General features: G+C 44.2%; 1 protein-coding gene across 2 annotated transcripts in view; it reads left to right on the top strand.

Annotated features, from left to right (window-relative positions):
* Positions 1-484: 484 nt before the first annotated feature.
* The window catches only part of pask (PAS domain containing serine/threonine kinase), a 75,913-nt gene continuing 62,109 nt past the window's right edge, over positions 485-14,288 (top strand). For both annotated transcript variants that reach the window (XM_038816987.1, XM_038816986.1), the window contains exons 1-7: positions 485-613; positions 2,536-2,797; positions 4,521-4,732; positions 6,198-6,368; positions 7,591-7,731; positions 9,112-9,246; positions 12,968-13,109. In XM_038816987.1, the coding sequence (XP_038672915.1) occupies positions 2,581-2,797; positions 4,521-4,732; positions 6,198-6,368; positions 7,591-7,731; positions 9,112-9,246; positions 12,968-13,109 (1,018 nt within the window). In that variant the 5' untranslated portion in view covers positions 485-613; positions 2,536-2,580. The remainder of the gene's footprint in view (positions 614-2,535; positions 2,798-4,520; positions 4,733-6,197; positions 6,369-7,590; positions 7,732-9,111; positions 9,247-12,967; positions 13,110-14,288) is intronic.

Below are 14,288 nucleotides of genomic sequence, written 5' to 3'. Positions count from 1 at the left end.
ATTTTTTTCCAATTAAGGGGCAATTTAATGTGGCCAATCCGAGTAACCTGCACATCTTTGGGTTCTGGGGGTGAAACCCATGCAGACACGGAGAGAATGTGCAAACTCCACAAGAACAGTGATCCAGAGCCGGGATTCGAACCGAGTCCTCAGCGCCGCAGTCCCAGTGCTAGCCACTATGCCACCCCAGCACTGTAAATTCTATGAATATTGATGTATGAAGTGAGTGGACAAAACTGTGGCAGATGGAGTTCAGTGTGGGGAGGTCATGTATCTTGGGAAGGTGGATTAGAGTATGTGTTAATGATGAGAGGCGAGCAGCAGACACATTCAGAGGTTCCAAGCGCAGGTGGCCCTCGACTTCCCTCCTTGCGCTCTCATGGTAACCGGCACCGCGCCACCGTCTCCAAGGAAACCAATCAGCCCCGCCCCGCCCAGCCTCCAGGCGCGGCCCATTGGTCCAAGGCACCGCGGGTGGCACGCTCAACCGGTGATTGGCCAGCCCGGCCGTCAGTCAGGCCGCGGCGCCGACGGTTTGAGTTGGAATTTGGCGGCGAGGCGCGTGCCTGAGGTGGAGAAGATGGCGGCGCCGAGGAGGGAGTAACGGCAGCAGGTAGGCCGGTACCGGGTGGACACACCCGAACGGGCAGCCAGAGGCTTCATACTGCAAAACCGGGTCAGGGCTCCAGCTTGTCTCTGGAACAGAGGGACGGAGTGGGAACTTTCCCAGCCTGCCACGGGACCCAGCTCTCCCATCCCCACCTCTGCTGTCTGTGTTGATGAACCCCCCCTCAAGACTGTTGCCCCCTCCACTTCCCTGGACCCTTACCTACCCTGGAAAAGCTCCCCTGGCCACTGAGACTCATCTAGGCTCGGAACGTGAGCTCCCTTCTCTCTTCACAGATGCTGTCAGATCTGCTGAGATTGTCCAGCATTTTCTGTTTTTGTCACAGATACCAGTTGATTAACTTCATCCACTTGATGTCAGGACAGGCCGTTCCTTTGGGTCAAAATCCTGGAACTCCTTCCCTGTGGGTGTACTTACATGTCAGAGACTACAACGGTTCAAGAATGCAGCTCACTGCCATCTTCTCAAGGGCAGCTACCTCACATAAATGAATTTTCAAAAATATGACTCCACACACCTGCCTTTAGCCCATATCCTGTAATGTCTTTGGTTAACAAAAATCTATCAGTCTCATTAAAATAGCTGCTGACCTAGTGTCAATTGTCATTTCCATAATATGAATTAATATTCATTTAATACCATTTGAATTGATTTTAACCAATAGTTCAGTTTCTAAATAGAACAGTTGTAATATGAGGAAACACTTACCAGGTTGTCCTTGTTTAATCACCAGTCTGTGATCAGTTGGCCAGTCTTGGGGTACTGGTAGCAGTGCTGTTAATTAATGTCTGTGTCCTTGAGCATTGAGAACAAAACTGAGTCAGGATTTTGCTTTCTCATGAGCTGCACTACAAATATGTGTGTGCATATGGGTGGCAACTTAGTTGTGCTGACTGTGATGGATCTGCTATGGTCAAAAAGCAGCCATGTAAAATGTTAGTTCATATATGATGACTGGCCACTTGGCAAGGGCAGAGGGCTGCTATTTCCTGTGGCATCTTGTACTGCTTTATAATGCTTCAGGATGAAGGGAGCAAGAGGTAGGAATGGAAAAATGGTTTGATTTGATGTTAGGATATTGAGAAATGTTCCATCTATTTGCATCTTAATGCTATTTTATCTCTTGAGCATTTTTTCTTCCTGTAGGCTGTGGCTGGGAGCATTTTATTTTGTTATACACCGGTGGTAAAAGGAAAGACGAGTCTAAAGTTAAACTTTTACCAATTGTGAGATTTAAGGAAGAGGGAAAAATCAGTGTGAAACAGTCTGCAATGTTAATTGTAAGGAATGGTGGAGAGTTTATTAATAGACAGATCGAATTTGAGAGTTGGGTTTATTTTCACTTTTAAGAGATGCACATTAACAGGTTAAATTGTTCCTCACATGGCTGGTCTGCTGTCATTCCACTTCCTTCCCTAAAGCTAATCCTTTACTGTTGCTACAACAGAGCTGAAATCTTTCCGGGTACGTTGAAGTCCAAAGTTATCATTGTTTATCATTGTTCATCTGAACAGCTGTACATATTTTCTAAAGTTTTGATGATGCTTATTCAACAAAGATGTGCCAGAGCACAAGTTCTATTTTTGCTGGTGGCTCACCTCCTGAAAGTTTTGTGCCAATGGTTGACAAAGGATTTTCCATCAGGGTGTATGTAGACACCTGATCAGGAGGATTAATTTAGTTCTGTTCGGTTCTTGCAGTTGTACTAACAGTTTCCAATATTTCTGTTCTTTTTAAGGAAAATACATGAGCAATTTTTTCAAGTGGGAAAAATTGCATCTCTTTTCCCTTGCCCTTTCGTTGCCAGCTAATTATTTGGTTTAGCTGACTTGGAATAATGCCCAAAACTTTGTATACAGTATTGTATTTCTATTATTTTTTCTGACTGCCCTTTATTCGTACTTTAGGTGAATGATTACATAGCATTTACTGTAAAAGTGCCAGTGCTAAAGATGGAGTCACAACTCCTGGGCTCCTTGGATAGCAGATACAGAGCTTTATCTCCATGTGACAGTTTGGGGAACGGTAAGAGGACAAGGGCGGCTCTGTTTGGCCTTGAAAAGAAGTTGAACGATTCATTCGACCTCAGCAAAACATTTCCTCGGATAACAAAGCCTGCGCTCCGGAAGGTGGCTCCAGGCACTCATTGGAACCTGGAGTCTTTTACAGGTGGGTTTTTCTTGTGTTGAGTGTGTAGGACGAACTCTCTGTTTAGGAACACATAAATTTAATTGCAGTTTGCAACAAATTGAAAATAATTGAAATGCAGATTGATCAGTTAATAAATGTGCACAGCACTGCAGGATTCTATTGTAGAACTGTACAGTGTCATTTGTAAATTCAGGTAATATATCAGAATTCAATTTTGAACTTCACAGCAAAGTTTGATACATTTATATTTGTATGATTTTCTCTCCTTAACCCAGAGTCTGATAATTTTGCCATTTAACTTCAGAAGTCAGCACACTTGTAATTTAACTATTTTATAATATATGTGCGGTAAAACTATGCTGAGCTTTACTCAACCTCAAGTCAGATTCTGAACTAGTGCTGAGAAATCTCTATCCCCACTTATTAGATCACCATACCTGCAGTATTCCAAACACTTTCTCTCATCCCAATTCTTGTCATTCCATTACAATAATCCTATTCGCAGTGCTACCCCCTTTACACAGCTTAGCATCATCTCTCACTATCCCAAACGTCTTGACTGTACTCTATTTCCCAGTGCCACACTAGATTTGATTTGATTTATTATCATGTGTACCAAGGTACAGTGAAAAGTATTGTTCTGCATACAGTCCAGATAGTTCATTCCATGCTTGAAAAAACTTAGGATATATGGTAAATACACAAACATTGGGTGAAGAATACAGAGTGTACTACTAATCAATAGAGAAGATGTGTGGCAAGATCAGCCAGTCCATCAGAGGGTCATTCAGGAGTCTGGTAACAGTGAGGAAGGAGCTGTTTTTGAACTTAATAGTGCGTGTTCACAGCCTTTTGTATCTCCTGGCCAATGGAAGAGGTTGGAAGAGAGACTAACCTGGATGGGAGGGGTCTTTGATTATGCTGCCCACTGCCCAAGGCAGCGGGAGGTGTAGACAGAGTCAATGGATGGGGCGGTTTCATGTGATGGACTGGGCTGTATTCACGACTCTGTACAAGAACGGTCTTGAGCCGAGCAGTTGCCATACCAGCCAGATAGGATGATGCAGCCAGATAGGATATGTTCTATGGTGCATCTGTAAAAATTGGTAAGAGTCAATGTGAACATGCCAAATTTCCTTAGTTTCCTTAGGAAGTAGAGGCACTGTTGTGCTTTCTTGGTCTTAGCGTCAACGTGGATGGACCAGGGCAGGTTGTTTGTGATGTGCATGCCTAGGAACGTGAAGCTGTCAACCATCTCCACCTCGGCACCATTGATGCAGACAGGGGAGAGTGCAGTACTTTGCTTCCTGAAGTACCCAGGTTGCCAGCATTTATTGCCCATCCCTAACTGCCCTTGAGGGGGCATTTATTGCCCATCCCTAGTTGCCCTTGAGGGCCAACCACATCGCTGTGGGTCTGGAATCACATGTAGGCCAGACCGGGTAAGGACGACAAATTTCCTTCCCTAAAGGCCTTCGTGAACCAGATGGGTTTTTGTGACAATCGACAATGGTTTCAGGGTCATCATTATACTTTTAATTCCAGATTTTTATTGAATTCAAATTTCACCATCTGCAGTGGCGGGATTTGAACCTGGGTCCACAGAATATTCTGGGTTTCTGGCTTACTAGTTCAGTGACAATACCAATCTGCATTGTATGGGGAGACAAAGATTAGAAAATATGATGACATAATGACCAAAATTGACATGGCCTTACCAATTATTCCTTGCTTCCAACAGGTGAATCACTGAACTCCTACAGTTACTCCTCTGTGGCCTCTCGAAACCTTCTCTTGTCGGATCTCAGTGGTTCCTTTTCCTGCCCTGGGTCAACCTCTAATGTATCAAGCAACTTTTGGAGTCTTCTAGCGGGTGATGGCTGCTCTACTGTCCCAGCTGCAGTGCGCAATCCTAACAAAGCCATCCTTACAATAGATGGCCTGACTACAGAGGTACACTATAAATTTGGAACTGTCAGCTTTTTCTGTGCAGCTTTAGCGTAGACTTACTACATATAGCTTTGGAGAAATCTAGTTCATACCATAGCTAATAAAATAGTGGTTTGGGTGAGGGAAGGGAAGAGTTAGAGCCCCTGTGCGCTTGTGTAAAGTTAACTGTCTATAATCTTGGGAAGACTCTGGAAAGAATGGAATACTGAAAAGGACCCTAATATTTACATAGTCCTATTGGACCTTTCTGTACTAATACTGCATACTGAGGCAGGATGGTATTGACAGCGTTTACTTTATCTGAGGGTTTGAATGCTTTGGTAACCTTTCTTCATAATATAGCATACCCAATTATTTTTTCTTTTCCAAATAAGGAGCAATTTAGTGTGACCAATCCACCTAACCTGCACATCTTTGGGTTGTGGAGGGTGAAACCCAAGCAGACACTGGGAGAATGTCTGCTTTTGACCAGTTTCTGCATAAAAGAAGTTGAAAATAGTGATGCATCTTTGTGGGTGTTTAATGGTTAGAATTCTCTCATGCTCAATCACACTGTTTAATTTGGTGGTATATTTTTAAATTATTTGTAGTAAATGTTTAAAACTGCAAATTCACAGCTGATCTACCATCTTGGGCTAAAGCCTGTTTGTGCAACATAGTGTATTTTGACTATATTAAATCAGATCTTGCATTCATACTCTTGACAAATGGAAATAGTGGCATTGCGGTAATCCCGAGGCCCCGGCCAATGCCCTGGGGACGTGGGTTCAAATCCCAGCACAGCGACTGATGGAATTTAAATTCAATAGATTTTTCAAGAAAATTTGGAATTGAAAACTCATGTCAAGATTGATGGCCATGAAACTATCATCGATTGTTGTAAAAACCATCTGGTTCACTAATGCCCTTTTTAAGTAAGGAGACTTGCTGGTCTGCATGTGACTCCAGACCCACATCATTGTAGTTGACTCTTAGTTGCCCTCTGAAATGGATGAGCAGGCCACTCAGTCGAATGGCAAATGTCGTGGTTATGTCCACAGCCTATGAAAGAATACATTTTTAAAAAAAAAAATCTTCGTTGTGCAGACTGAGCTGGGGATATTTGCTACAGTGTGCCACATCTGAGTAGATAGCACTTCCCCTGAAATTCTGACAAAAATTCCCTTGCCCATGTGAATGCTGTACATTGGTAACCTCAGACCCTCTTCCTTGATAAAAGTCCAGACAGGAAAAGTTTACCTTTTTTGGATGAATATGCTGCTCTCTCTTCCTTTCCCTTAATGTCCCCTTTTATTCCCCATTTATTTTTTGTTGTGTTAGAATAATAGTTTGAGGATAAGGGAAAAGAATCCTGTCACCTAGGTTCATCTATCCCTGTTTCCCATGACAGTGTGAATTCTTAATGCGATGTTAGTGATTTTCTAGTTTGCACAGATCATAATGATGCCCTTTCTGTATGCTCCAACAGATATTAGTGGCCAATGACATGGCTTGTAAGCTGCTTTGTTACAGCAGCAAAGAGCTAATTGGTCAGAAGTTGTCTTTACTTGTATCGAAGTCCAGCCACATGTTGGAAGAGGTGCTGTATGAAGAACATCCGGAAGTTGATGGACAAGTTGTGACCATCTCTGGAAAAGTGGTATGTGACCAATTAAGCACATTCACTGGATGCCTCCTCATGTTTTTTATTGCGGTGCTCTCAGTAATGAGTTATTTCCCTGTCGAAAGTTCATGATTGACTAAATTTGGTATGGACTAGGCTTTACAAAAGGAAGTATTGTTTGGATGGAACCTTGCACAGAGGTAGGAGCTAAAAGTTTTAAGGGCCACTCTGAGAGCAGGAGAATCAATCTGTATTAAACACTGTACTAGCAAAGAGAGGTTAACGTACCAGGCCGTGCTCTCGCACAGGGTGGCATGGGGAAAGTGGAGCATCATTCTGAACTTACTTTGTACATCTATTAGTTGATTGTGGAATAGCATTAATCAAACTGCCACTTCCTTGTGTATAGTTTGAGATCCAAAATCAAAGAGAGGAGAAAATATCTATTTCTGTAGATAATTTCCCCAGCTCAACGGATTAAATAAACCAGTAATTTGATGTAGTATTGCACCTTTAAATTCCTGTAAAACAGTAAAATCCTGATGAGTAGAATCCTAGGGGATCTGCCCCAAATTTGTTAAGTGCAGCATCGTGATCAGCAAGGAAGCCTGATTTCCACATGCATTTGTAATCCAATGTGTCTGCAAATACCAGATTCAATTGACAAAATAGTGAAGCAGTAAAAGTGTGAAGAAGTTTGTTCACCCTTTACAATGGCCTAACCTTATAAAGGACAGAGGTTTGCATTGGAAAATGTTGGAATTAGTTCTGGGAAATTCCATAATCTTTTTCTGATTACTGTGCTGGCTCGGATGGGGATGAGAAAATAAATGGCGGAGCAGACTCGATGGGCCGAGTGGCCTAATTCTGCTACTGTGCCTTATGGTTTTATGGTCACAGTCCACCATGATGTCCAGTGTGGTCGAGCGTGCTTTTGGTGTTCTTGAGCTGCAGTGTAAAGTCCTGCTGCGTTGTTACAGACTTTGGCCAGGAAAAAGGGTGGACAGGCAGCCTAATTCTTCTGGTTGGTGCAGTCATATGACAAGCTTAGACAAGTTTGGCTCATCTGGAGTTATCAGTGCAAAATTTTGGTTTACGGCTGGCATCCTTCTGTGGGATTTGCTGTTCTGCCGACTGGAATGGTTGTCAAATTTGACACAACCAAAATTTTGTGTCACCTGAGTTTGACTCATCATTTTGCTGTATATTCCAGTAATATTTATAATTTTTCCATCATGGTTTGTGTTCTTGTTTCCAGATTGATGTAATTAGCAATGGTGGTGTGGAGATTCCTGTGTCAGTCTGGATGAAGCGCATGACTGGTGAAGACAGGCAGTGCTGTGTTGTGGTGATGGAACCTGTAGAGCGACTTACTGCCTCTGTCACATTCACTGGCAACGTGAGTTCAAATATACAAAATGCAGGCTACTTCAACAACTTGCATTTATATTACTCCCTTTAAAATAGTAATAAAAAATCAAGGTACTTCGTAAGACAATTATCAAACAAAATTTGACAATGAGTCACTTAAGACGATATTGGGACAGATGTCCAAGAGTTTAAGGGGCGTGTTCAAGGAGGAAACGGAGACTGAGAAGTTTCAGGAGGATATTCCAGAGTTTAGGGCTGTGGTAGTTGAAGGCATGACCATGGTGGAGCATATAAAATCAGGATGTACAAGATCCCGGAATTGAAGAAATGCAGATATCTTGGAATCTTGTATGGCTGGAAGATGTTACAGAGATAGAATCGTAGAATCCTTACAGTGCAGAAGCAGCTCATCGTGTCCCCACCGACCCTTTGAAAGAGCACCATATCTAGGTCCACACCCTACCCTATCCCCGTAAACAGTAACCCCATCTATCCTTTCAGACATTAAAGGGAAATTGAGCATGGCCAATCCACCTAACCTGCACATCTTTGACTGTGGGAGGAAACCGGAGCACCCGGAAATCTGGAACTCCTGGGAGAATATATAAACTCCACACAGTCACCCAAGTCCGGAATTGAACCCGGGTAACCACTGATGGAAGGGTTCTGACGAAAGGTGTCTGACTCGTAACTTTTGCTCTGTTTCTCTTCTGATGGATGCTGACAGCTGCTGTGTTTTTCCAGCGCTCTCTGTTCTTGATTGCTAATGCAGATTTTCTGCCTACATAAGTGACTACGCAATGAATTACTTGGAAAGTGGTTTGAGACACTGAGTGTAATAAAGAGCTATATAATTTTCTAACTCTCCTGTTCCATGGGGAGCTGAAAAGAGAAGGGTAGGATTTTGCATAGTTTACTTCTAATTGATAACTCTAGTTACCTGTAGGTTGAGGTGTATAAGTTGACCGTTGAAGCCTCAATGTCCCTCAAAACACTTAAATCCTGTATAAAAATTAGCTGTTGGTGTGCAATTATGGGTGGTTGCCATTTTGAAATGTCATTAGCATCTGATGCAAAAAGTGGCCGTGACTTTAATTCCCAACTATTTTCACAACACAGTTTGTTCTCTTCTGTTGATCCTTGCACCCTGTTATAAGAAACAGTAAACCATGTGTTTGTGTGGTGTGGTGAAAAATTAAGACTGACTGCAAATGTGAGTATAGTATTTCATAGCTGAGTATTTGCAAAAACATGACTTTTGGATCTAGATAGATGGTGTTGTCTTAGATACCAGGTCAACTTCACACCATGAATTATGATATTTTAATGTCTTCCATCTACACTGTATAATCCAGTTCCACTCATACTTTCATTATTTCACATTAAAAATTATTGTTTCTTTCTTTAGGGAAGAATTGTATCCTGTGATGCATCATTTGCCTATCTCCATGGATACACAGCAGCAGATGAAGTTGCAGGCTTTTCAATAACTGATGTTATTCCTTCAGTGAAGATACCCTCCCCTCACATGAAGATACCAAAGGTTTGAAATTGCTGAATGTGAATGTTGCAAGATAAGACCGGAAGGATGGAGGGTAGCTCACAACATCCTTCAACTATGGGGAATGCACATTAGTTTCATTAAGTAAAAGTTTATTTTCAAGATGTTAAAGATGCATTTCCTGACTTTTGTTTTTTTTAACAGACAATTTTATTGAGGTATTTTTGGCATTATAAACAGTAACAATATACATTAGTGTGCAGATACCAATTACAAAAAACATAGTGCAAATAACAGTACCACTCTCGCAGATAGACCCGCCTATTCTTCCCCCCTACTCTACACTATTCTACCCCTCCCCCGCTGACGATTAGTTCCCCGCGAAGAAGTCGATGAATGGTTGCCACCTCCGGGCGAACCCCGATAGTGATCCTTGTATGGCGAACTTGATTTTTTTCCAAGCCGAGAAAGCTTGTCATGTCCGAATTCCATACTTCGGTCTTTGGGGGCTTTGAGTCCCTCCAGGCCAACAGTATTCGTCGCCGGGCTATCAGGGAAGCAAAGGCCACAACGTCGGCCTCTATCCCCTCCTGTACTCCCGGGTCTTCCGACACCCCAAAAATCGCCACCTCTGGACTCATCGCCACCCTTGTTTTCAGTACCCAGGATATGACGTCTGCAAATCCCTCCCAGTATCCCCTGAGTTTTGGACACGCCCAGAACATGTGGACATGGTTCGCTGGTCCTCCCCCACATCTAGCACACTTGTCCTCCAGCCCAAAGAATTTGCTCATCCGGGCCACTGACTTTTGTTTTACTGGCATGGTGTTATTTGCAGTCTGTTCAGATTGACATCTCAATTAGGTATAGGCAGGCAGGTTGAATGCTACTTCTTTGTTTCTACAGCCAGACAGCTTTTCAAGATCTTGGAAAGCTGTCCAGTTTATTACAGTGTAATCTGAAAGAATTTTGAATAGTCCATCTGTAGCTGACTTTCTTCCATTCAGCAGTTCTTCTGAAGGAAACAGTGATAGGCCACTTAAGGGGTGAAGGGCTGCGTATTATGGGGTGGTGGAGGGGGAGTGTGCAGTTGCCCCCCAAATTCTCCTCCCTGGTAGCTGGCTCACTCCATGTCATTCCGTCTCACAGCCATGATGTGCTGCGGGACAGCTAAATTGCTTGACAGTGGAACTTTTGGCTTGTAAGTGGGGACGACATCCCACCCTCGGGAGCTTCTAGCCAATCCGATTAACCCACAGTTCCTGCAGCTCTGGCTATGCTAATATCTCATTAAGATGCGCTGCTGTAGGGCAGCGCGGTGGCGCAGTGGGTTAGCACTGCTGCCTCATGGCGCCGAGGTTCGATCCCGGCTCTGGGTCACTATCTGTGTGGAGTTTGCACATTCACCCCGCCCGTGTTTGCGTGGATTTCGTTCCCACAACCCAAAGATGTGCAGGATGGGTGGATTGGCCATGGTAAATTGGCCCTTGGAAAAAATGAATTGGGTACACACAATTTTTTTTGTAAAATATTTTTATTCTCCATTTTCACATTTTCTCCAGAGTTTACACTCCACCCACAAGCAGTAAATGGTAACAAATACAAAGTCAGTTTCCTTATCAACAACAACGATCCCATCCTCCCACCACCCCAAGCAACGACCCACATGACAATATAAACATCAAGTAGAACAAACCCTCCCACAGTGGGACAAACAAAGGAGAAAAGAAAAGAGAAAAGGAATTAGGAATCGCCTATGGTCACCATTAACCTATAGAGTACCCCCCCCCCCCCCAAACATTCAATGCCATCCAATCCCCGAAAGAGTACCACAGATGACACCCATGCATTGCAAGACATCCCCCCCCCCCCTTCCAGCTCCTCCCCTCCATTTCCTCTTACAAAAATCCTTCCCCCAACCTCCGTTCCTTCCCCCCCATCTTTCCACCCTGGCTAGCCTCAACGGGACCTATTCTGCCAGGCTCCGATGGCCCCCCACCTCACTCCCGTTCACTGGCCAGCTTAAACCGGCCAGGGTGGAGGCCCCCGCCTGGGTCTCTTTCCCCCTTGCCCGGCCCCAGGAAAACCCAAGAAATCCCCTTTAGCACACAAACCCGGCATACACACCCAAGCTCCAAAGAACCATCATTGTAAGTGAAAGTCCGCTCTCTTCTCTTGGCCAAGTATATACAACGCTGGCTCATTTAGCACATACACCTGCCGCAGTGAAAAAAATACAGTTACATGAGGCTACATCAGTTCATGACCACTTCTCAATTCTCCCATAGTCCTTCTGCCTTCGCAAACTCCTCCGCTGCTTCCGCCGTCCCGAAATAAAAGTCCTCGGATTTGAAGGTCACCCTCAACTTAGCTGGGTGTACTATGCTGCACCGCACCTTACTGATGTACAGTGCCTTCTTCACCCGGCTGAAGGCAACCTGCCTCCTCGCCAGCTCCACCGTAAAGTCCTGATATATGCGTATACCAGCTCCAGCCCACTGCACCACCCGCTTCTGCTTTGCTCAGCACAAAACCTTCTCCTTCACACTGTACCTACGAAAACACAGAGTCACTACTCTTGGCGGCTCACTCTCCTTTGGTACAGGCCTCCATGACCGATGTGCCCGATCCAGTTCATATCGGGAGGGATCATTACCCTCCCCCTATAGCTTCGCCAACATCGTGGCAAAATTCTCAGTCGGCTTGGGCTTTCCACACCTTCGGGAAGACCCACAATCCTCAGATTCTGTCGCCTGGATCTGTTTTCTAAGTCGTCCATTTTGGCTCGCAGACCCTCGTTGATCTCTATCACCTTCCACATCTCCTTCTCCATTGAGGTAAGTTGATCGCTGTGCTGTAACGATGCCTCTTCTACTTCCTTCAGTGCCTTGCCTTGCTCCCGTACGTCCGCCACTGCGTTCAATACCGCTGCCCTCACCGGGGCAGTCGCCTCCTCCACCAGCAGTTTCAATACTGCCCCCATCTACTTCCTCATCGCCTCCATGTGTTTCGTGAACGCCTTTCGAGTTCCACGGCCATCACCGTAGTTATTTCTTCAGCAGTGGCCAATGCGGCCTCCCCTGGTCCCCCGGCCTTCATTTTTCTCGCCGTCCCCGCGGTGACCTTTCCACTCCCTGACGGACTTTCAGCTGCTTTTTTCACAGCTGCTTTTTAATTGTTCTTGACATCTTCCACTTATGATCCTGACCAGCCATGACCTAATCGAATGCTGGAATGGACTTGAGAGCCTGAGTAGCCTAATCCTGTTCCTATAATCTCTGGCCTTACTTCATTTACCTAAAATGAAGACATTGTAGGGCACACAGGTTCACTTGTTTACTGTGCTCTGGTTCTGCTGAACATGAAAATATCCAGTTTAAAAATACAAAAACCAAATCATGGAGAGAAAGAGGAAAGTGAAAAGTAAATGAAGAAGCATAGAATGGAAGGCTACTAGAGAGATAAGTACAGGAAAAACTGCATTCTATTTATTATTATTTCTATTTCTAAACAATGTTGTTATTAAATTGTAGTTAATGAAAGAAATACCAAACCAAATTTCAGGCTCCATCATTTTTGTCACAGCTGTGAAAGATCAATTAGTATTTCATAACAGCTACATTATTGGGGGGTGAAATGGGGCAATAGAGAACAACTGTTTAATAACGGTTAAAAACCTGTGATAGAGGCACTTCAGAAGTGCATGATTTGAAGTGCTTGCTAGGAGTTTTGTTCCTTTTCTAAAATTTGCCTCCTTTTTCAGAACTTGAAAATTCAGCGTGCAGCTGGCAGAGCAAAAGATGGTACTACATTTCCTCTCAGCATTAAACTCAGCATTAAAGTCCTGGAGGATCAGAGCACTGAGGGCCATCGTCAGTTTCAGCCACCAGATCTCGGTTATCTAGGTACAGTATATCACTTCCTTGTATGTACCATGTTAGATAGCCTTAAAGTGAACAGTAGATGGCAAGCAAAACCTTCAATTTGTGTGACTTATGGTTGAGTATGTTGTTTGTAACACATTATTTTATGGTTGAGGAAACCCTGGTTTTATATTTGAATTTTCTCAAGTAGAAATTATGGCAAAAACACACAAACTGCTTATGCACAGTGCAAAAGAAGATCTTTCGGCCCATTGTGGCTGTACTGGCTCTCTAAACGATTGTCACGGCTTAGTGCCATTCTTCTGCCTTTTTCACTTCAACACCTGCACATTGCTTCTATTCAAACAATCATCTAATGCCCTCTTTAATGCCTCGATTGAACCTGCTCTCCACCGCACTTCCAGGCAGTGCATTCCGGACCCGAATCACTGTGTAAGAAAGTTTTTTTTTTCCTCGCATTACATTTGCTTCTTTTGCAAAATTACTTTAAACCTCTGCCATCGCTCTCAACTGCCCCGGGGAAATACTCAAAGTCTGGTAGTAATCGCTTTGTTGAGAATTTGGAGGCAGTTTCGTCAGCACTTCGGGTTGGGGGCAGGGTCAAGGGAAATGCCGATTCGGGGGAACTGTAGATTTGAGCCAGGGAAGTGGGATGGAAATTTTCGGAGATGTGAGGAGAAAGGAATTAGGACACTAAAAGATTTGTTTCTTGGTTGTCGGTTTCCAGGATTGAAGATGCTGGGAGCGAAGTATGGGCTGGAACAGGGGGAAATATTTAGAAACATGCAGGTTTGAGATTTTGTCAGAAAGGAGATACAGAGCTTCCCGGTAGAGCTGGCTTCCACATTGCTGGAGGAGGTGCTGACGACAGGGGGACTGGAGAAGTGGGTAGTGTTGGCGGTTTACGGGGCTATTTTGGAAGATGAGAAGCTGGAAGGGATTAAGGCAAAGTGGGAGGAAGAGTTGGGAGAGAGTATGGAGGAGGAATGCCTGGAGGTTTACCTCGTGAGCAAGGTTGGGGCTGATACAGCTGAAGGTGGTATATAGAGCACACCTCACAAGAACGAGGATGACCCGGATCTTTGAGGGGGTAGAAGATGTGTGTGAACGTTGCGGGGTGGGGGGGTCCAGCAAACCACGTTCATATGTTTTGGTCCTGTCCAAAGCTCGAGGATTATTGGAAGGAGGATTTTAGGGTAA

Source organism: Scyliorhinus canicula, chromosome 13, assembly GCF_902713615.1.
Source record: "Scyliorhinus canicula chromosome 13, sScyCan1.1, whole genome shotgun sequence".
Taxonomy (NCBI): domain Eukaryota; kingdom Metazoa; phylum Chordata; class Chondrichthyes; order Carcharhiniformes; family Scyliorhinidae; genus Scyliorhinus; species Scyliorhinus canicula.
This window is presented reverse-complemented; position numbering and strand designations above follow the sequence as displayed.